Consider the following 23,093-nt stretch of genomic DNA (forward strand, 5'->3'; position numbering starts at 1 on the left):
ACATCAATATACACAACTACAGTATATTTAAATGTAGATGTGTATCAGTACAAAATGAAGTTGGAAGGCCTGGTTCAATAAGAAATCTGGTAAAACATTCAGTATATTCAACATAGTGTTCCTGACATTGAGAGCTAGTCAGCAGATTGTTTTGTTTAAAAAACAAAGAAACACAGATTTGGTATTTTACAAAATTAAGTACATTTTAAACACATGAAGTACATGAACTCTGCAAGGTGGTTATATGAGACCAATTTAATGTGTGTTTTGTTAGAACAAAAGTGAAAGGCAGACAGACCAGTGCACTGCTGGTTGACACAGACAATCATCACATTTATTTTAAGTAAACTGCAATGACATTTAATCTGATATTCTTTATACTATTAATATATTAAATTATATAAAATGACTCATCTGAATGCACTATATATATTCTGTGGTTAAACTGAAAGAACTTCAGAACCACAGACATTTCCCAGCTGCTGTCCTTGTATTGTTCTGAAATGTCACTGGTACCTGACATCTTAAGCCTTGGATTGTCAAACTCATTATCCAGTTTTATAGATGAGCATTATCACCACACAACAATGCCCAGTAGAGGGTACATTTAAATCACATTTCCAATGAAAATTGCTATTTATGGTTCTGATAATTCAAAATAAATCAACCACATATAGAGGGGGAATCAGCACTTAACAAGCAAATCTTATCTTAAAAATCATAACTGAATTTTGCCTGAACAATTTTTGCATTCATTCTTAAATTAATGAATGTTAAACACAAAGAAAATCATAAAAATCTGATTTAAAGTAAATCACATACTTATGCAACATATGTGCAGCTGTAAAGACAAAGCAAACACAATTGAATGTAGTATGTAAAAAATTAAACCAGCGCTCTGCGTCCGAAGCCTGGCAAGGTTGTTCTGCTTCCAGCCGTCTTTTCAACATTACAACGACAGCAAAAACTTCCTGCAGAGGAGACATAATGATATATACATGTTGTAGAAATAAAACAGATACATATTTGCTGAGCCAGAATATAATCACTTCAAGCCTTATTACTGAAATGCTTCTCACTTTAGGATGTCTGGCAGACCGGGATCTCTATATAAGCCGTTGTGCAGATACCCCTGAGAGCCGTCAAATGACACCAGCTTGACTCGCTCTGCATTCTGGGCCCTCACTGCTACCTCATACATCTAGGAGGGAAAAGCAAAGAAAGTCTACCACAAACAAATAGTTATCCAAGAGTAAAGACTTAATCAGCTACAGTTATAAGGAAAATACCATCTCAGTTTACATTGTATCAGATTGAAAGTAGCCGGTAATACCTGCTGAGCAAACAGAAAGGGAACTAAGTGATCGTCCAGTGCATGAAGGAAAAGGATTGGGCTTCTCATTTTTTTCAAACTGCAGAATAACAAAAACACATACTAAGCCATTGCATTTTTAGTGGTAATAACAATAATAATAGCTGGTCAATGTTTGATATTATGCATCATTACCTCCGCCAAGGAGGTTATGCTTTCAGTTTGGTTCGTCCATTCGTTTGTTGGTTTGTCTGTCGGCAGGATTACGGAAAAACTACTGGCCAGATTTAATGAAACCTGAAGAACCCATTAAATTTGGGAGCGGATCTGATTCACGGGGAGGATGCACAAATTATTTTCCCCTTTTGTTACCGTTGCGAGATAGGGCATTTGTGCTGAATTCATGTGATGTTGTTGAATAATTGGGAAAAATGAGTCCCCGACTGGGAAAATTCTCATTGTATTAGCATTGTGAGATAGAGCTTGCCTTGGCGGAGGTCTGTGCTCTCCGAGTGCCCTTCTAGTTTAATATTTAACTGTTGTGTATAGCAAGCATGTTAGCATTTCATGAAAGCTTACTTTTCTTCAGTAGGAAAGACAACCTTGTTGTTTGCCCATGGCTCCGGGAAAAAGTAGCCAAAGCCCGGAAACTTCCAGTAATACTTTAAACAGACAGAAAATAAAACATTGAAAGGTTATGGGTAATGCAGTAGCGGTGAAATTAAATGAACAAACCAAATAACAAAAACAATATGTTAGATGAGTTTACCCAGGTAAATGGATGAAGTGTTATCTCCTGTCGAGCACTGTTGAATGCACCCTCCAGCATCACACCATCAAAAACCTCACCTGAAAACAGGAGGAAATAAGTCGTCATGCTCAGATGTTGGAATTATTTTCCTCTATTTGCCAAAATTCCCTGGGAGCGAAACCTACCTTGTTCAATCAGTTTTACTGCAGCGTTAGTGGCCACTCTGCACAGAAGAGCAACATCCTCAAGTTCTGTTTTGTGTCATTTTGTGTATAGTTTCAATTAACAGTTTCCTCTTCAACTTATTCCTGACAGTTTAACTGTAGCTGTGGGCTAATTTCAATCATTTCTGTCATGAATGTACAATGTCAATTAAATAATTTACTATGCAAGCAAATTAAATTAAAAGTAGCATCACAACAATTTAAATAAAATAAAAATAAAAATAATTTATTTAAAGGCTCTGACACACCAACCCAATTATCGGCCATCAGACAGACAGTCTCATAGGTCAGTGACTCAAGTCTGTTCGGTGTGTTCCGTGCCGTCTTCCGTTGGAGGGGCCGTCGGCCTTCATTTTGGCCGACCTGACTTGCTGGGTCGGAGGGCGGGCAGTCGGACTCAATGACCAATCTGATTGGTGGAGTGCTAAGCCAGAAATGAGGAGCAGGATGAGCATGACTAGAGTCTCTCAAAATCGGACGAAAATCTTTTAAACTGACCTTTGTCGATCTGAGATGAAGACAGATTCAGCAACTGCATGGCCTATTTCTCGCTTAAAATGTTTTCAGAAACCCGTTTCGGTGAAGAAGCCGACATGATGGTCTGGTTTTGAAAATTCTGGAGAAGCCAGACCCATGTGACGCGTTCGTCCAATCAGCTGCCGGTTTTAATTTTTTGGGGCGACAATACAGATTAGCGCCGCTTGCTGTTATGGAGAGGTATTACGTCTCGCGCATGCGCAGAACGTACGCTCAAGTCGGCGTCCGGGGCACTTTTTTTGACCAACTCGGGGAGGCAGTCAGTCCGACTGCCTTTTGTGCCGAAGGTCAGCCGTCAGGCTGGTGTGTGAGAGTCTTTAAATTCCTACCATTTCTCCTACCAGCATTGTCTAAAAACATACTTTGCTTTGAGTTTATATCTTATTGCCAGACATGATTGTATTGAATATGGTGAGATCTGTCTGCAGTTTGTATCAAGCTCTGTCTGTAAGACACTGTATTTTTGATTTTCTTTTTTTTTTTTTTAAACATCGACAGTGATAGTATATAGTAAGTCAATTACCTAACTAATCTCTTATCTCTAACAAACTAATGTTTAGAGTATTTTTTGTTTAGAGTATTTTTTGTTGTAATTCTGTGCTGAATGCCAAGTGTTTTGCTCTGTAGTGATTTCCTGTTGAAACATCTTGTGTTTCTGTGTGTGAAGCTCTTTTCTTCATCTGTTCAGCCATTAGGGCCATCATGCTGCTGCTATAGGTTGTGGCTGTATCTATCTATAAATCGGGATATCTCGGTGCGTCCCCACACATGCGCAGTAGGTTACAGCATATATAATGTATGTTTTCCTCTGAAGTACAAGTACACTGTAAGTCAGTATTATAGGCCTACAGTTGCATATTAAGTGCTTTGGGGGCCTTCTGTAAGTTATTTCGGAGAACAATGGTTCTGGAGAAAGCTGCAAGCAGCAATACAGGAGGTGAAGCAATCGGCCCATTCCAAACAGGCACGTTTTGTAGTTATATCGATTAGACACAAATAGCAAAAGTGTCATTAAGGTGTACATGTTGCAAGCTTTTTATGAAAAAGGAGAAGCATGCAATGCACTTCCAAAACAGTTACTACAACAGTGACCTGTTTTTTTTTTTTTTATTGTGTATTTGTGTGTCTACTTAAAGAAAATGCTGTAGATTGGGAGTTTTTCCTTACTGACCCAGTGCCAAGAGAGTGTCCCCAGATGACAACCAGGCTGTTTCCACTGCGTGCTTTGACCCACTTGTACACATAGAGGGCATCCGTGGTCAGACCGGCTTCAGTTGGCTCCCCGGTGGAATCTCCAAACCCTGCCAGAGTTTCTCACATCATATACTACTCACTGACAGATCACAGAGATGCGGTTCACAGCCACCAGGTGGCAGGAAAACCTGCACCAGACACTGACCTTAAATTCAACTGCTGTCTTTTGACTGCCTCAAAACAAACAACTCATCAAGCACGTGGGTGCATTACTCTACAATAATCTTATGCCTGCAAAAAGTATTTAATCAATGTGAGAAGGTTGTGTATTACAATCAATAGAAAGGCATAGAGATGGAAAATATGTTTAAATGAAGAGTCATAAATCTTTAGTTTCACCAACCTCTGTAGTCAGGCACCAGCACGTGGTAACCAAGTGCACTCAATACCTGTTGACATATAACGCTTATTTGTCATCAGAATGGCTACTGTGACTTTCTAGTTCTTATTAGACTTTCAAAAGATTAATGTTTGTGTTGGTGATCACTCACTTTTGCAACTCCTATCCGATGAGGGGCTGCCCTGTAGGAATGATTAACAGGCAACACAAGTGCCAATACATTGGTGTTTTAAATAAAGAAAAACAAAGCCAAATGTGTCCAGCTGTGTGGAATTTCTACTCGGCTTATTCAGGGAACAAACTATAGTACAACTGCATTATTTATCATACCTTGTGCCTGTGTTCCCATGAAGATATATAAAAACTGGACTTCCATCCCTTAAAGTGTTCTGGTACCATGCCAAGTCCTTCCCCTGTGCCTCTTTCCACTGACTTTTCGGGAGAGTGTGCCTTGAACAGTTCAGAACAGTACACTCACTTAGAGACACAAACAATCACTGGATCATTACAGAAAAATATTTGCCTTTTTATATATATATGCTAGAAAAATGAAAAAGAAATGTTGAACTTGGCTTATACTCACCATACGCCAAGGGAGATTCCTTCCTCTGATGTTAAGTACATGTTGATGGTGTGATTATGGGAGAGGTCAGCTGGTCGGCTGAGGTCAACAAAGAACGGCACCCTGACTACAAACGGGGAAAGAAGAGAAGTGAGGCCCTTTTTGGTGAGCAAATTGAGGATTTATAGTACTTCCCAGGGGCACGGAGGGAATTTACTTACGTCTGTGAGTGTAAACAAGGTGCTGGATTAATTCTGGGAGTATTCTCTGCAAAATGAAGATAACAAAGAGAGCCAATAAGCCTCCTTTCAGCCACCATCGGGACCTGAGAACAGAGAGAGACATTTTGTATGTGACTACTGACCATTACATAATGTCCGTCAGAAATGGAGGTTGACCATCTAGGGGCCCTTGAAAAGATACAGACTAACTCAAATACTTGTATTGTGATTTCTGTAACTAAGCCAAACAAGAACAGACTACAATTGAGGGGACTAAGAGCACTATGCATCACCATCTGTTACTGTAATTTAACAATAGTTATTATTGATTACTGGTGATTTTTAAATCCCCTCTGTGGAGCCAGACCAGCTGACACTCTCTGAGCAACACATGTCCAGTCTGAACTAGTGCCACAACACCAAATCAACACCACAGCAACACTGGAGAGGCTTCACTTCCCAGCCACTTAACATGACTTCAACGATTGTGAGATGCAAGAGGTGGAAATAACTAATCATTTTTCTGATTCAAATCACAATTCAGACAATAATGTTTCCATATATGTTTTTTTATGTGCATTTTGAAGTATCGCATTAGAAAATGTTGATATAAACGGCAAAATTCAAAAAATTCAAAACGTCCTCAAATTCAAAAAAACATGTTACGCTCGCTTGAGGTGGTTTTTGCCTTTTTCGAAAAAGAGTTCATGTGCAAAATGGGAGATGGAAACAGCTTTGCAGAATAAGTTGTGATGTAGCGAACATGTAACTCACATGACTATAGTCCCGGTATCCATCAGACAGAGGATGGATCGGGATATGGGTCCCATCCAGTGCGCCATACACTTGTGCTATAGCCTGTGCCTCAGCCACGTCGGGTAAATTGACGAATTGAATCGACAGCTTGAATCGTATGGCCCTGCTCACCGTGTATACACAGCGGTGAACGGTTGTCTCACTGACACCAAATGTCTCTGCCACAACCCTGGATTCTGCACAGGTGGCCAGTTTATACAATGCTACCTCTCTCCATTTAACCAAAGAACTTAGCTTCTAAACTCTTTGATTTAGCAAGCCGGTTTGCAATCTACAACCATACGTAACATCAACTTGTGACGAAACTAAGCTTTGCGTCGTCTAGTTTATTCACTCTAAACCAGTTAATGGAAACGCTTGTAATTTGCATTTTTCGCAAAATGTGCTCTTGTTTATTGGCATTTCTTTAAACCAATCACAATCGTCATGGGCAGCGCTAAGCGCCGGATGGAGCCCCAGTGCCGCTGCAAAATAGCCTCGGGAAGGAACTTGTTTTGGTGGAACGTGTACGTTCAAAAGTTGTTTTAGTCGGAAAACAGCAGAAAACTCAGATTGGACAGATAGTCTAGCTAGCTGTCTGGATTTACCCTGCAGAGATCTGAGGAGCAGTTAACCATAGTCCTCACAAATACACCGGAGTTTAAATTCCAACACAAAGAAAGAGGAAGGTACCGGACCTCTGGCTGAAAAGAGAGACATCCGGCGGAGCAATCCCGGAAGTGGAACGTCGTATAGAATACTGACTGACTGAAGTTCTGGTCCATTCACTGTTCAGATGTGCTTCAGTGTGTATGCCAGAAAGCAAACACACCAACATTCAAACAACAGATGAACACGGCAATGTACACTCAAGCCCATTGGCATGTACAGAGCTGCTCCGCACATGTCCAACCAGTCTGTGTTGCAGCATTAATATGGGTGAGAAGAACTGAATAATCTAATCAAGAAGGCAGGCTGTCACTGGAGTCAGTCTTGACTCCCTGGAGGCAACAGCAGAAAAAGAAGATGCTATTCAGACTATTGTCAATTATTGGACAATACATCCCACCCCCTTCATTAACACTCAAATCAGCCAGAAGAGCCCTTTTAGTCGAAGACTGATTTCCCCACACTGCTCGAGGGAAACATATAGGTCATTTATTTCCACAGCCATCAAACTGCCGCCTTATATTTCCAGAGTTAACACTTTTACTTTACTAGTTACTTCTAAATCTTTTCTAGAAGATGTCCAAAAGTTCATACCAGATTTTTAAATGAATGCACAACTGCAGTGTGATGTAGTGCAATGTTTGTATAACTGGACAACCATTTTTATACTGTAGTATTTTTGAAAATAATTCATGTAACTTATCTTTTAAGTTTACTACCAAAACTCTGAATATGAAAAAAATAATTTATGACTTTTACTTACGTTTAGAGATATTTACAATCTAGTCCTCGACCACACATATTAAAATTCCATAACACTTCCTTGCTAGCCTAGGAAAACCCTGACAAACTTCCGGCAAATTTGAGATATACTCTGCAAGTCAGTCTGGCCAAGAGCCCATTCATTCTGCATGTGTTTGATTTATTGAAATTTATAAATATGTATTTAACAAACCAATAAATGTAATGATCTATTTTGTGAAAACTATAAAATAATATTTTTAATGGTGTTAAACTACGGTTTTCAAGTATAACATATTCAAATACCGTTCAATGCAATGCAATGTTGAACCTGGCTCATAACTCCACAGACTCCCCCCCTCTCCCAATGAACTGTATATTTTTTGTTTTTGTTAAAGAAACTACATATTACATTCCAACAACATAAATTAATTGATTTTCTGCCAAAGCAGTTACCGCAGATTAAGTATTTTCATGAAAACACAGTTAGTATGAATTGCAGTTGAAACATAGCTGGCAACACATGACGTCCAATTTAGTGGACAGTTGATTAATAATATACTCCCAGCAGACAATCAATACTTTTTTACAATTTTCACAACTGTATTACTCAAAAAAAAATTGTTAAAAATGTTAACATCAAATATCACACATCAAGTAACACACTTTTCTTTTTCTTTTTTTAACTTGCAAGGTTCTCCTACTATAGCACTTACAGCACCTGGCCAGTGGGTGGCAGTGTATGGAATGACAGACCAGTGTCTACTGTGGTGGCTGATGTGCAATTAAACCAAAATCCTAGGCTGGGTAAACCCAGCCCGATCTGCCGGCGATTTGATTTCGCCCTGCAGCTCAGGCTGGAAACCTGCACGTTTATCTATCCTGCTTCCGTTACAATTTTGCGGGGAACAATCACAAACTGGCTTATCCACCTGGCGCGCTATCGGCGGTTTAACACAACGACGATAGAGGAGCGACTAAGCAGCTTCTTGTTTATATTAAGCCACCGAAGCGCAGTAACCATAGACGGTTCAGCGAAGTGCTGCAAATGCGGAAGTGCCTTAAAACTGCATTCTATCTGAATTCCAGCAGTGGGCGACACATGCGGTTGCAAAAGGTGTTCGGTTTCTGTAGAAGTCTATGAGAAAGTGACCCAGTTCTCACTTGATTTATTACCTCAGTAAACATTTTCATAATGGGTTTATGGTCTTAATCGCTAGTTTTAAGGATTCTGCAACACAGAATGATGTTAATTTTTTTTTTATCATGGCCTCGTTGATTTTAAAATCGGCGATAAAGCAGGGGGTGTTTTAGGGCGTGACTATGATGTGATTTCCAGTGAAAGTGTGTTAAGTAACGTAAAGTGTAAGGGCTCCTCCCTCTCGTCTAAAATCGTCACATCCACAACCAGGATGGCTGCGCCCGTAACGGCAAACTTGACGACTCATAGCAGATCTCCACAAACCAATGGGCGACGTCAGACATGCGCTGTCCGTTAATATACAGTCTATGGCAGCAACCTGTTGATGGAGGAGCATCTCGCTGCAGCCTGCGGGAAGCATTGACATATATATAATGGACCAACAGAGCCCGTTGCTCTGGACGGAGACCAGTGAAGGCTATTAGAAGCACTTTTCCGGTGATGGCCAGCTTTACTGCGCAGCCTCCAACTGAGAGAGACAGCGTAAATGTGACGTGAGCAACGTGTCTGAAAGTTGTAAGTGTTCTGGTAGCTGTGCCAAGAGAAATCTCAATCATTCCCAATCTTACAGAGACGAAGAGTGTAGGTATATGTAAGGAGATAACATAAGCACAGGCTAATTATTGCTAACTAACATGCTAGTTAACATTAGTAATTAAACCTAAACAGCTAATGTAAGTCGAAACTGCCTGCGAGCTTCTCCTGTACTATACGGTAATTCCTCTACTGTGCGACAGTAAGTCACTTGGTTATGACACAATCGTTAGCCTATTTTTACAAAAACATCTGCTACGGAGCCATAACGTGAGATACAAGGTAATGGAGCCTTTTATACGTTGTCGTGTTTCTTTAGAAATAAACAACGGACAAATAGAGTCTTTAAACGCTTCGGATGTAAAGTTATTCTCAGTCAAGTGACGTAAAAAAAAAATGGCGGTCAGCGGAATGCTAACAGGAGGTGATGGCCAGTTAGCAACAAAATGGCGCCATGATGGCTCGAGTTCTGAAGCGAAGCTTACCCCCTTGGCGGGAAGTCACATCCAAGTCAGCCATTTTTCTTTGCTTACGTCACTCCCCATACGCTCGTTTTCATTTTGAATCTTTTCATTTTATTTGGAAAATGTTATATCCATTAATGTAAATGGTCTGAAAGAAAACTGAATATTCACCAATTTAAAAATGACATGAAATAATATTTTGAAACTTTAAAAAGGACTTACAAATAAGAAAGCCATCTGGACTCTGAACATTTACAGTGCCTTAATGTAAATTTCATGTGCCCCTTTTTCATGTATATATGTATGCATTTACTGTTTTCAATGTGTTTATGTATCTTTTCTTGAATAATAACGTTTTTTGAAGAAAAAAAAAAAAAAAGAGCCTGGTAGCGAAGCTGATATGGCCTCTTGTTTACAATAGATGATAGAAACTGATGATGTAGGCTAAACACAAACAGCATTTCATGCAACAACAGTGACGTTTTCATGTAGTATACTGTAATTGGGCCCATATACTTCTTCGTTAATTTGATTTCCGATTTTGAAATGAAAAGAGTGGTTCGGAAATAATGTAACACTGCTCTGGTGAAAGCCTTGTTTTCATGAGCTTCTGGGGCTAGCTGCTAACTAGCTCGGAAGGCTAATATATAATGGCAGTACTAGTTTCCCCTGCTTTCTATCAATATTCCTCGGTATTTGTCTCTTGGTGTGATTTGCTAACATGCTCGTAGACATGTAAATTAACTGTTTGCGTGCTAGCTAAGTCAACGGTCAACACCTTTTATATTGTAACGTGAAAGCTCAAGCGGCGTTAGCTTCAGCTAAACCACAGCAGCAACTTGCACTGCCCCGTTAAAATGCGACTTCAACCCTCGGATATAACGTTAATCACGGAGCGATTTTACTGTATAGACATCTGTATGTGTGTTCCACCTTTTGAAATACTTAGATTAGGTGTGTTACTGTGCAGGTAATTGAGTGAAGCCGAATATCCGAGGAGCATCTGGCATGATTGTGAATTCTACTGAATTGCCCCTTTGTACATTTGGTTGTAATGGAGACTGAATTCTTGCTGTTAATATGAAAGTCCATGATAACAAAACAGCACACCATTCTAGGATTGTGAAGATCCAGGACTTAGCCAAAGAATTTGAACATGGATGACTTTTCACTCCCTCCCCCCTTTCTGCTAAAGCCCAAACGGTCTCCTAAGCCCCCCCCCACAAGGGAGAAAGAATGCGTGTGCATGAGCAGTGTTTTTTAATTACCTGCTCCATGTAGTTCTACTGGAACATAGGGTCAGTTTCAGCAAATATGACAGAAAGTTAGTTTTATAAGTCTTACCTACTGCATCTTTAAGGACTATTATACTAAATATGGCTCGTTTTCCATTTGAACACATAAAATCAAATGAATGAAAAAGTACACGGGCCCAATTACAGTAACTACATGAAAACTTCACTGTTGTTGCATGAAATGTCATTTGTGTTTAGCCTACATCATCAGTTTCTATCATGAAAACAAGAGGCTATATCAGCTTCGCTAACAGGCTGTCTTTTTTTTTGTCTTCAAAAAACTTTATTATTCAAGTACAGATACATAAACACATTGAAAAAATGAAATGCATACATACATACACGAAAAATGGGCGCATGACATTTACATTAAAGAGGTTGTAAGGTATTGTAAATGTTCAGAGTCCGGATGGCTTTCTTATTTATCAGTCCTTTTAAAGTTTCATAATATATTTTCATGTCATTTTTAAATTGGTGAATATTCAGTTTTCTTTCAGACCATTTACATTTATGGATATAACATTTTCCAAATAAAATTAAAAGATTAAAAATGAAAACATGGCATTTAACCAAATCATTTCCTTCCTAGTAAAAAATGCTACCAGGCTGTCTTGGTCCGTTCGAGCATATGGGGAGTGACTAGGCAAAAAAAGAGGCAAGCCCCGCCTTCCCGCGGGCTGCAGCGAGACCATAGATATATATCTATGCAGCGAGACGTACTTGCGTTGATGATGCCGCTAACGCTGCTACGTCACCCTGGTTGGTCTGATTGGTTGAAGAATTATCCAATTGCGTACAGAGCTGTACAGAGTCATTTGAACTTTGCCCATTGATCACGCCTCTTGTGTAGTGGAAAATACAGAGCACAAGACTCAGAATAATGTTATATCTTAAGCTTGGTCTGGTGATAGCCAGACTACCAAAGCCCATGCATAGGCATAGAAATTGCGTTTGAATTGCTGTCCACTGTATGCGTGAAAGGGTTAAGCTTAACCCTTTCACTAGTGTCCCTTCCACTTTTGTTGTTAATACACATTTCCTGCATTTAAAAAAAAAAAATCTAGGATCTTAATTGTTTAATATAATAGGGTGTTCTAAAAAATATATCAATCCATAAATCAAAGCAAAGCAATTACACGTCTTGTCACAGGAGGGTGTCATTGTTTTCATCTGGTAAATATCAGTTCTTACTTGCTAGGTTAATTATGACATTTCAGCTGGTCCCTATAACAGAAATGCAATCATAAACGATCTCCAAAATATAACTTAGTTGAGGAAGTAGTAGTATACTGACGAGAACACAGGCAGAGAAGGACTTCCTTTAGATCGCAACCTGAGCACAACACTTTAACGTAAAAAAACTGCCAAAGTAAACTAATAACTCAAGTGAAGTAAATTAAGTTCTTAAACTCACGGTGTGCTCTCCTTCTGGACTCTAGCAGAGCTCTGAACTTTGCTGGCTGCGGAGGATGTACCATCCTGTTTGACGACCCTCTTCCTCGCCATTTAATGTCACGTCAGTAGGTTATTAGTTAATGTACTTTAATATTTACTCCAACCTCTGGCCCAGTTACGTTTCTTTCCCTTGGTTCATAACAGCTAACATAAAGTTTGATCAGAGTGCAGTTTAATCGCGCGGAAGGGGAGGTACCTAGGATTGTTAAGGTAGCACTGCTTGACATATGTATAGCACAACATATGTAATATATGACGCCACCTTAAACACAGCACAATCAGTTCACCAGCCTTTGTTTCCTGTCATTATATAAAGACTCCTGCAATGACTAACTAAAACAGATGTTTGATTACACAAATTACATTATACAACTGCAAACATTTTGCAAGGTTCATGCAATCTCAATTGTTCTTTTAGTTCAATTTATTTACAGACAAAAAAGTCTGTAGAAAAATGACACACACACGTGTAAGTAAAACATCACAAAAACAATTAAAAACTCCTCAACAATCATTAAGTGTGCAGACTGCTGTGCCAGAACAAGAGTAAATGAAGGCTTTGATGAGTATGAAAATGCTGTCATTCATATCCTATGGCCTATAAGTTCCAGTGGAGAAGTAAGTAGGTGAATTTTATTTATAAAGCGCTTTTCACAGATACAATCAAAAAGTTCTTTACAGGGGCATAAAAAACATAGAAAATATAATACATAACAAAAACACAATTCAAATGACATAATACACAAAGTGCACACAGGTCAACCAAACGCCAGTCCAAACAGGTATGTCTTTATCGGATTTTTAAAAGAATCCACAGAAACGGCACACCGTATGGGTGGAGGCACAGCATTCCATAGTTTATAGGTGCTACGGACTCAAAAGCTTAATCACCACAGGTGTTAAAGCAAGTGCGTGGGCTAGGCAGTTAATACAACCCATTAGACCTTAAGAGAGTGTGCTGACCAATATGTGTCTCAGCCACATATGACCTTGCAATGCTCGTATGTAAGAGCGTGATTTTTAAACAGAATCCATTCAATATATGCAACAGGGAGCCAGTAAAGAGTTAAGAACAGGGGTAATGTGAGATCTTCTATTTGACCTAGTGAGTGGTCTTGGAGCAGCATTATGGATTAACTGAAGACGATCAAAAGCAGACATACGAAGTGAGGAGAAAAGTGCGTTACAGTAGTCAATGTGAGACGAGGTGAAGGCATGTAAATAATAATAATAATAAGCATCTCAAGTTTAGTTGGTAAAACTACAGATCTTAGTTTATTTAGATTTCTTAAAGCAACACAAAAGATTCTTTTGAATCTTAAAATAATGTTTCCAAATAATGTTTTTTTCAAGCCCCCATAGCTGAAGAATAAAATCAATTTTATGTCTGTAGTACAATCCCAAAGATACTCGCACGGTCACACCAATAACACGAAAGCTGATTGGCTGCAATAAAAGTGTGTAGTTGTAATACAGCGGAATTATATTTGGACTAGCGAGAGAAAGAACTACAAGACAACAGAATACATTAAAAAAAAAAAAAGAGCATTAGAGGTAGCGTTACATGGACGTAGAAAAATTAAGACCTAGAACACAATACTTAAGTTAATTTAAGACTTTTTCAGGTCTAAAAAGTTTGATTTTGAAATTTTACACTCTTTAAGACTCCGCGGAACCCCTGGTACAAGCATGTCACTCTAAGCACATTATTTCTGGTGGCTAAGATATTACATTTTTTTCTGGCGTTCCATCTGATGTCCAAGTCTGCACCACGTTGAGAGCGTACACTGAGCACCGAGTGTCTGCTAGGTTTTTCCATTACAGGGAGCAATATGTTATAGATTTGTGGCAGCAGTAACAGCACTGGTGTGTTTGGAATAAATAGCAATATAAGCCTCCATGGGAATAAACAGAGCAAGAACTGTGGGGAGGTTAACATGAGCAGCGATTATTGGATCAAGCCTGAAATGTTTTGGCTAAAATAACAGGAATATATTCAAATTATAATTTTGTCATGCAATTAAATACACTTTACTGCACACATTTTAAGAATGTAACCATTGGGGGGTAAAATAAATCCAGAAGTCTCATTAATTTCCCATCAAAATGGATGGAATAAAATCTGAATGCCTGGGTATGAAATGGACACTTGAGAGGACAAAAGCCACACAGACAAATTAAAGAGCAGCATCTATAGAAACTCGCCACAGTGTTTTGACAGGTGATCTTTAGGATGTGCAGCGCAGAAATGACGTCTTTGGGCCAAAGACGTCAGCAAAATAAATAAAGAGGATGATGCAGATGACTACTTCAAGAACGGTGTGGCTCTGGCTGTATCAGGGAACCAGCAGAGAGGACACTGGCTTTAGTGGAGCCTTCTGGTAGCTGATGGGTCAGGTACACACCAAAAGTGACCTAAAAATGCACAAAATTACAGGCAAAGTGATTTTTCTTTTCATGCACATGCACTGGATGCATGGATTCCGCTGGGATTTTTGTTGTTGTTGTACTATCAATGTAAATAAGGTGCAAGAGTGCATAAAAAAAACCCATAAAAACAGAGCTTGTTCATCAAAAGAAAAGTGCCAGGGGAGTGATTGCATGATGGAAGAGGTTGTTTAATGTTGTATAAAGTCTTTCAAATGTAATCAAAGCATTTACAACTAGTGAAGTAGTTGCAGCTATTAAATGCAGTAAAATATGTTATTTATCTGGTATAGACATTGTGTCAATCCTTGTGTTAATTTAGTTAATAAGTTACGTCAGTTAATTTGAAAATAATGACTGTGTTTGTTTATTAATTGGTCCCTGGCCTCGTGTCAATTTTGCCAATGTGGCCCCTGGGCAAAGCAAGTTGAGTATCCCTGATCTACATGAACAAGCAGTAATTGTTTTTGACTGACCTTCCCATTGCGGTAGGCCGCCAGAGACATTAGCGGCTCTTTTGTTTTGGTCCCAGTCTCCTGGTCTACTCCAATCATCTGACACCTTCCACACTGACCTGCAAACTTTGGGTAAATCACAAAGGGAGGACATTCATTTCGGAGAAATCCACTTTTAATGCATTTGAAGATTTCATCACATATCTAAGTGTCAGCTCACCACGAATGGAGTGTTGCCAATAATCAAGTGTGGCCAATTATCCTCCTCAAACGGTTCTACTCCAGCGATGACTAAATTGGCTCGGAAGCGGCTAATGATATTCTGTGTGTCAAGGAGCTGATCGCCCTCGGAGTCGTCCTGCCTGAGAAAGGGGATGTTGAAATTGCAGGTTATTTTTTGCAGCGCTACGTAAATGATCCACTGTGATGTAAATGTACAGGCGTCGACACATCCTGATGTTTTTCACTAGAGCATTGCGTATTTTGAATAACACAACATGCGTTCTAACCTGCTGCTCATTAGTTTCTGAATGAGCTCCACACTGGCACGGTTGATCATGAGATACTGAGCTTCATTTACCAGGGAGAGGGACGCTGAGGTGGTGGCTAGAAGGGAAAGATATTATATATTACCCCAGTGATTTGTTCAATTTGAGGAAAACATTCAGATCTCTGGTTTGTGCAGCCGGCATCCTCACAGAGACTCAAAACTGAGGTTCTGCTGTAATACAGAGGGTGACAAATGTGTGACTTGAGTAAATTTGTCAACATTAATCAAATTGTGCACTGACAATTCAACAAACGTGAATTAAGGGTGGGCGATAAAATCTATCACTGAGTAGCTAATTTCATACAGCAATATCAATCTCAATTTTTAAGCCAACGAGTCCTTGAAATGCTCCAAAAATGTAAATTAGAACATCTACTATTCAATAACAACCAGGCAGACTCCATCTGCGGAGAAAGATTGTGTGATACGATCAAAAGCTCCAGAACAGCTAATTAATGGACCTTGTGATAAGATTGTTTTGTAAAATAGCAACATATATCATGATATAGTAATTATTCTAGAAATTTAATTAAGAATCTGTTAATAGATAAAATAGCGAGATGAGAATGGACTCATCCAGTGAATGAAAGACCTGAACAACGAAGATAATTCATCATATTTATGCAAACAACCTGTGAATCCAATAATGCTATAAAGCTGTGCCGCTCATTGATGCAAAAGCTGGCAAATATAGTTATAGATATTAAAGGAGAACTCCGGGCAATTTTTACGTTAATCTTGATCGCTATAAATATATGAGTACAGTCGATAGCAAAAAAACCCGAACAGAATCGGTCCTAACAAACTGGAGTTGCTGGAGCTAATGCCCATAGCTCCCAGTTAGCTAAAACGGCTAAAATGACACTATCGACTATGTAACTACATGGAAACGGGATAAATGATGTCTGTGGCTTGCACAGTAACAGCGTTACTGGCGCTGCTAGCCTTCTATAACGCTATTACTGTACAAGGCACAGACATAATTTGGCCCGTTTCCATGTAGTTACATGGACACTGATATGGCCATAACCACTACAGTGCTCAATGACCTATTTTTGAGGGGGAAATAAACTACAATTTTTCACTGCAAAGGCATGACCTGTCCTCTGGAGGACATCCACCAGACCAGCGGGTGCTCGTTGGATTGTTGTCGGCCGCGGTAGGCGAGGAAGGCGGGGTGGAAGCTGAAGCAAGGAGGCCGGTCGGGCCTGCTAGCCCGGCTAAGGAAACTACCAAACAGATCGCCACTGCCAAGACTCCTACTCACCAACGCCAGATCGATGTCACACACAATAGATGAGCTACAAATACACACGGAACTGCTGCGTGATCATTATCGCAGAAGCCTGACCGAACACACTCTCGGACGGGAGCTAGCAGCTAGCAGGGCGAGCTAGCGGCAGGATGTCTGAGTTGAAAATGCATCTTGTTGTCACGTAAGAGCCCTGTTCATTTTAATTGAATTTTGTGTCTGTTAAGAGGCACAAAGACACTCTTTATCTTATACCCCCAAAACTGCCGTTGTAGCTAACTGGGAGCTACGGGCATTAGCTGCAGTAACTCCAGTTTGCTAGGACCGATTCTGTTCATTTTTTTGCTATTGACTGTACTCACATATTGATAGCAATCAAGATTAACGTAAAAATTGCCCGGAGTTCTCCTTTAAAAGGGGAACTTTACTGATTTTATACATGAGAGTCAGTTTTCTGTCATGAGGAGTAGTACTCACACTGGGAAAATAGTTGCATAATGTCTTCTGTGGCTCTGGAGGGAGCTTTCTAAACATCTTGATGATGTCATCAGGGTTACCTCAGTTTGGGTTTGGAGTCTACAAATATTTAACAGAAAGCCTTCATTGCAAATGATGAAAGACATGGGCATTTACCAGTCATGTAGCATCAAATAAAAACTAATTATCAGTAGCATTATGAGAAAGGTAGGATCCAGTATTTTGGAGCTCGACTCTATCCAGAAACTAAAAGTCAGGATATTTAAAAAAAAAAAAAAAAAAAAAAAAAAAAGACATCTGTGCAGCACAGGCTGAGATATCCTAAACAGAAGCCCTAATTTTCCATAATGCAACTCAATACTGTCTCTTTGTTAGATCCTCCCTGGCTGGTAAATACCCATGTCTTTCAAATTCCTCATTGCCAAATTGCAACACATTTGTCTCAAAGCCCAAGCTTAGACACCCGACATAAGTAATATTCCCAGACTTGACAGAGCTCTTTCACAGGCTGAGCACTACTAACCGTAACACAAAAACTGCACAAGATGTATAAAACTGATGGAGTACCAATAGCTACCAACCTAGGTATATCCAAAATCTCGTTTTACAAATTGTCAGATGGTTCTAATCAGTGCCTTCAAGTACCCCTTCATAGACATCACCCGTCACACGTTCCAAATGTTTTCATCTGAATAATAAATAGAATATATATTATTATATTGCCCAAACTCAGTCTGAATGTCACATTTTCAGAATCAGGTTTATTGCCAAAGTATTTACACTTACAAGGAATTTGCCTGATGGTTGGTGTATACACTCTTTTACGTAGTAAATTGAATGCTTTTAAACAGTAAGTATAGTAACAGAAAAATATGAAATTTCTAAATTCCAAGTGACTAGCAGAAGAATTGCAAGGTCACAGCCACAACCAGGTAGTATTAGCAGGATATGGAACCACAGATTGCTCATGCACAGTATTACAGATAAATTAGAGCCAGGCAGAACAGGTAAAATACTTGTTTCGGTTCCTCCACTAGGCCTCTTCTTCATGTCTCGGGTGAAATCAGGACTTTGTCTTATCAGGCGGCATGGCTGTCCAAGGAAGTTTGAAAGCCACGATGCAGCCTCATCCCCACAGTCGACAGTCTCCACCCTGGGGGAAGGAGGAGGATTATGTTTTGGAGGGCCCCGAGGGAAATCTACAGAGTTTGATGCTGCTTTTGTGCAACATCTAATCCAAGAATCAGTGGATGAATAGCTTTTTCTTTACTTGTGACTTGTCATGCAGGTATCTGAGGAGATTAATATCATCTCATGCTCATTGTTTGTTTTTTTCCATTAAAAGTGGTAAATAACTGGAATTTAATAAGAAATTGAGAGCAGGAAAAGAATCATTTATGTCAGCGAGAGAATGCACTGACTGACATGAGTGAAAAATATGGAACAAATGATATGTGTCACAGTATTTCCTGCAGCTGCTGCTTTCAGATTTCAGTTGTTACATTGCCATCTCACCTGTCACCACAAACTTTACTCTGACACACCCGATAGCTTGTGTGCATTTGAGTGTTGTTTTCCAGGGGAACCGTAATGGTATCTATCCCTGCAGGGCAGTGGGAACAAAATATATAAATCCTCTGACAAAGAGAATTCATAGCAGAACATCCAACTGATTGAAATTTCTTCTGGTTAAGTTAAGCACTGTGATTATTTTTAGTGAGCCGCTGATAGACTGTCTGACCTGATGCCTGCAGGAGCAATTTGTTTGAGGGCAGGTGGACTTGTGGGTGAATGAGGCATAAACGCGGCTCTCTCTTCTGACTCAGACACACGCCGTTTCCATTCACCACCATCCAGCTTCTGTCATACAGTAAACCCAGTGGTCCCACCGGCCAGTCGTTGACCTGCATAAAGAACAGCACAGAGTCAATTCAAAGCAGAGACAGAGAAAGAAATAGGACAGACAGGGCCAGAAAAGAAATATGAAAGAAAATAAATGGTTGGGTTATCCTCAAACCTCATAGGCTCCACATGATTTTATGGGATATATGTAGATGTTGGTCAGAGTATAAGCTTCCTCGTGGCTGTTTGAGTCTCTGTGTCCAAATCCCCTCAGTAATACTTCTGTAGGGCTCTCCTTCTCATCTACTTTACATATTTCTCCATTAGGGATTTTGATTGGATATTCATTTACATCCTGGGATGCTGCTGTGGCTGTTTTTAGCTTCTCTATTCTCACTTGGTCCACTGTGACTGGTTTCTCTACAAAGCACTCAACAACAAAGTTCAGGAACTTTTGACAGTCTTCAAATGTTGACATGTAGCCAAAGGACACGCGTACAGATCCGGTCGGCTGGCCGTCCACCAGGTCGATGCAGTCTCCGCAGACGTGGCCAGCCTTGGAGAGAAAAAGAGAATGTTTTATTCCACCTACACATTCCCTTAACAGAATTTGACTTTTTTTTCTATTCTTTGATCTCTCACCTGCAGGTTTCTCCTCATCTGCTGATTGGTGATCCCGAGGAAGGACTGACAGGCCCCGGTGTTGCAGAAGCAACCTGTGCGCACATGGATATTGTACAAACTGGCCATTCTGTCCACCTGAGGGCAACGGAGAAATTGTTTTCTTATTCACCAGCGCTGCCTACGCATACACATGCAGTATAAAACTGTAAACCGAAAAAGAAATAAATCCTGTTTATTGAATGCACCTGAGAATACCCAATTATCTGTCCATAACAATCCTTGAGGTTGAAGTTTAGGATTGCGCCCTGTGTGATTGGACTCTCAAACTGGCCTTCGGAGTATATCTGAGCAGCTGGTAGCCCGTTGCCATGGCAAAGACTTGACAGCAGCATGTAAGTGTAGCGTGCCAAGCCAAACGTGTGCTGTTGAATGTTGTGCATGCCCCCTGAAGTCAAAAAGGGATGAAGATAGGAATTCAGTTGATGTTAACTTGTAGCAGATCATACGTATATAACTGCATATATATTATGATTCTGCTATTAAATCAGTGCAGGTTTTTCATGAAACAACATGCTCTGTAATAGCACCTGTGATCCTGTAAAGAGCGTCAAAACCATGATTTACAGCAATGATGTCCAAAAAAGACACAGTCCCGTCTTCAAATCTTTATCAGGGAGAAAGAAAACATTGATTTTAGAATAAGGATGCAGCAGATATGGAACAACTGTGAGCTTTTTAGTGAATATCTAGGATGTGGCAGGCTTGCATAGTACTTTACCTGTCAGAAATGTTTGCTGCCTGCACATAATAATCTTCTCCAGAAAGGTAAGCTGCTGCTGTGCCTCCTCCAAAATAAGTCTTTTTTAGCATGCCTGCTGCGTCGTTACGGACAAGAAGGGCCCCCAGACCTGTGGGGAAGCCAAACATCTTATAGAATGAGATAGGAATGAAATCAGCAGGGCACTCCTGTAGGTTTAGAGGGGAACAGCTGACATGAGAGGCTGCATCAAGCAGCACAAACCAGTGGCCTTGGTGGTCACATGCTGGGTAAAGGTGTCTCGCCTGGATGCCATTCACATGGCTAAGGGGATACTTCCTCCCAGAGAAGTTGCTCTGTGCTGGGTAGCAGAACAGGTGCGGCGTCTGGCAAATAACATCTTCACCTTGAGCCCCATCCTTTGCTTTGTTTTCCACTTCCCGTGGGGAGACAGGCAAGGCAACTACCCCCAGGCCAGAAGTCAGTCCTCTCATGCCAACTACAGAGGTATGGCTGTCAGTGAGGTAGCAGAAATGACTCCCCGCTTTGCTCTCAGTCTGTGGCCTCCAGGGAAAGCTCTCAGCCACTAATTTGAGTGCGGATGTACAACCAGCAGTGAAAATCACAGAGTACTCCTCAGGGGTGGTGTTAAAATGCTGCAATACCCTGTAAGAAAATGTTCTGTTTTTTACTCATTTGAACCGGCGGAGTACCATTCAATGGAGTCATAGGGGCCTATTATAAATGCTTCTTTGGGCATGAATAGACTTTACCTGTATCTGACCCTCTCCACTGTGTCATGTGTCAATCTGCTGCTGGGGTTATGGCTGTGTGGGTTTCCTATTGGGGGCATATAACAATACTTAAATGTTTGGAGTTGTATGACTAAATAAATAATAAATGAACACTTCATGTTTTAATGTGAATTCTCTCACCGTACACGTTTCTTGAAAGGTCCTGAAAGTAGTCCCTGACCAGAGACTCTGGGTACAGAGTAGTTGCTGCATGATCCAGATATGTTGTTCCTGTTTACGATCAAAAAGAGCAGCCATGTAAGCGGTCAGCCAGCGACGCCTATGGCTGTCACTACTGCTCATGACTGAACAACTACTATTACTGTACCTTTAATCCGTGTGAACTCCCGCTTAATCACTTCTTGGAGGTTTTCCTCATGATAACCGTAGTGACTCCACACTTGCTTAAAAGTGTCAAAATTGCAAAGGTTTTGGAAATCCATCGACCGCTTTCCGCTGGAGAAAGCTAGAGCGGACCGCAGGGGTAGCCTACTGTAGTTAACGTTACAGGCGTTTCAACGCGCGCGCGCGCGCGCACACACACACACACACACATACACACACACACACACACACAACTACCTTTTAACTCCTTGACATGTTTCAGGGTCTAAAGTCCGGTTGATCTGATGTCCTACTCCATTTGTAGTCCTCGTGCATATACTGGCATATTTTACACCGTCTCGAGACTATTTACTGGTAGAACGGTTACGTAGGGTTAGGTAGCCAATACTGCCCTACAAAGGCAAAGTGCAGTAACTACGCCAACACTGAAACTGAGAAAAATAGCATCAAAGTTTTCATACAGGCCAGCCAAACATGTTGTAGGTACAATAGTGTTGATACTTTTATGTAATACCTTTACAGGAAGGAAAATGTTATACATAAAAAAACAGACCATTGATATGACCTTTGACCCTAAAAATGTAGATACTGCACTCTGCCTTTGTCTAACCTCAAGCAACTAAAACACTATTACAAAGGCAGAGTGCAGTATCTACAATTGAAATGTGTTAATCCAACTTTCTTTTTTTATACCTTATACATTTTCATTTGTTTTAATTGGTTTTATGTTTTGTTTATGGATGTTTATAGGTTGAGTGTTGAAAGTGCTTGGTAGTAACCTTCATCCAGTGTATTCAAGAATAGTATTTTGTCGTAATGCCCCTGTTACATCAGTCCAAAATGATTAAATTGTTATTCTCATTATTTTCCCCAAAACATCCTTATAATTTTACACACAATCAAAATGCTGGAATTTTTGTTTGTGTTTGTTTTTATGTTAATTGAAAAGTAATTCATTAAATACCAAGGTTACTTATAAAACGGCACTTAAAAATTCATATACATTTAACAACATAACTCAAACAGAATAACAAGAGTGTGTGTTGTGTGTGTGTGTGTGTGTGTGTGTGTGTGTGTGTGTGTGTGTGTGTGTGTGTGTGTGTGTGTGTGTACACTCCCAAGCTAGACAACATTATAAAGCAGATGCGTTAGGCACAGTCACAGTATGCTGCCTTACTTTATATGAAAAATTGTGTTGTTGCGTGAGACGGTGTG

The 23,093-nt window shown here is 40.1% G+C and overlaps 2 protein-coding genes across 5 annotated transcripts; both read right to left on the reverse strand.

Moving 5' to 3' along the window:
* Window positions 1-236: 236 nt before the first annotated feature.
* si:ch211-117n7.7 (uncharacterized protein LOC751622 homolog) lies at window positions 237-12,540 on the reverse strand. 2 transcript variants are annotated; one of them, XM_039783384.1, is made up of 13 exons: window positions 12,315-12,539; window positions 5,202-5,305; window positions 5,002-5,107; window positions 4,749-4,868; window positions 4,570-4,600; window positions 4,422-4,467; window positions 3,996-4,125; window positions 2,249-2,286; window positions 2,082-2,161; window positions 1,892-1,974; window positions 1,334-1,412; window positions 1,080-1,201; window positions 237-971 (listed from the first exon to the last, which is right to left on the reverse strand). In XM_039783384.1, exons 1-13 carry the CDS (start codon window positions 12,404-12,406, stop codon window positions 950-952), a joined length of 1,053 nt encoding a protein of 350 aa, XP_039639318.1. In that variant the 5' UTR covers window positions 12,407-12,539; the 3' UTR covers window positions 237-949. The 2 variants fall into 2 exon arrangements, with proteins under 2 accessions (XP_039639318.1, XP_039639319.1); XM_039783385.1 differs by lacking the exon at window positions 237-971 and having other exon boundaries at window positions 1,088-1,225; window positions 12,315-12,540.
* A 227-nt stretch (window positions 12,541-12,767) lies between these two features.
* mocos (molybdenum cofactor sulfurase) lies at window positions 12,768-22,107 on the reverse strand. Of its 3 annotated transcripts, XM_039783383.1 has the most exons (15): window positions 21,862-22,107; window positions 21,675-21,764; window positions 21,513-21,579; window positions 20,761-21,405; window positions 20,570-20,646; window positions 20,228-20,427; window positions 20,001-20,117; window positions 19,534-19,914; window positions 19,258-19,420; window positions 19,032-19,119; window positions 18,533-18,669; window positions 15,747-15,843; window positions 15,458-15,599; window positions 15,259-15,363; window positions 12,768-14,770 (listed from the first exon to the last, which is right to left on the reverse strand). In XM_039783383.1, exons 1-15 carry the CDS (start codon window positions 21,974-21,976, stop codon window positions 14,666-14,668), a joined length of 2,529 nt encoding a protein of 842 aa, XP_039639317.1. In that variant the 5' UTR covers window positions 21,977-22,107; the 3' UTR covers window positions 12,768-14,665. The 3 variants fall into 3 exon arrangements, 1 of the variants encoding a protein (XP_039639317.1); XR_005637104.1 differs by lacking the exons at window positions 12,768-14,770; window positions 15,259-15,363; window positions 15,458-15,599 and adding an exon at window positions 18,098-18,204 and having other exon boundaries at window positions 15,746-15,843; XR_005637103.1 differs by lacking the exons at window positions 12,768-14,770; window positions 15,259-15,363; window positions 15,458-15,599 and adding an exon at window positions 17,517-17,615.
* Between the last annotated feature and the right edge of the window lie 986 nt (window positions 22,108-23,093).

This window comes from Perca fluviatilis, chromosome 19 (genome assembly GCF_010015445.1).
Source record: "Perca fluviatilis chromosome 19, GENO_Pfluv_1.0, whole genome shotgun sequence".
NCBI lineage: Eukaryota > Metazoa > Chordata > Actinopteri > Perciformes > Percidae > Perca > Perca fluviatilis.

Excerpts from the sequence above, each read along its gene's own strand:
- si:ch211-117n7.7 (XM_039783384.1), bottom strand. The coding sequence starts at position 12,406 with ATGGCGAGGAAGAGGGTCGTCAAACAGGATGGTACATCCTCCGCAGCC. Across the intron at positions 4,468-4,569 it reads ATCGGATAGGAGTTGCAAAA|GTATTGAGTGCACTTGGTTA; the intron begins GTGAGTGATCAC and ends ATATGTCAACAG. Across the intron at positions 2,162-2,248 it reads AGTAAAACTGATTGAACAAG|GTGAGGTTTTTGATGGTGTG; the intron begins GTAGGTTTCGCT and ends TCCTGTTTTCAG.
- mocos (XM_039783383.1), bottom strand. The coding sequence starts at position 21,976 with ATGGATTTCCAAAACCTTTGCAATTTTGACACTTTTAAGCAAGTGTGG. Across the intron at positions 18,670-19,031 it reads AGTAAAGTTTGTGGTGACAG|GGTGGAGACTGTCGACTGTG; the intron begins GTGAGATGGCAA and ends TCCTTCCCCCAG. Across the intron at positions 15,844-18,532 it reads TAGTGGAGGAACCGAAACAA|CCACCACCTCAGCGTCCCTC; the intron begins GTATTTTACCTG and ends TTTCCCTTCTAG.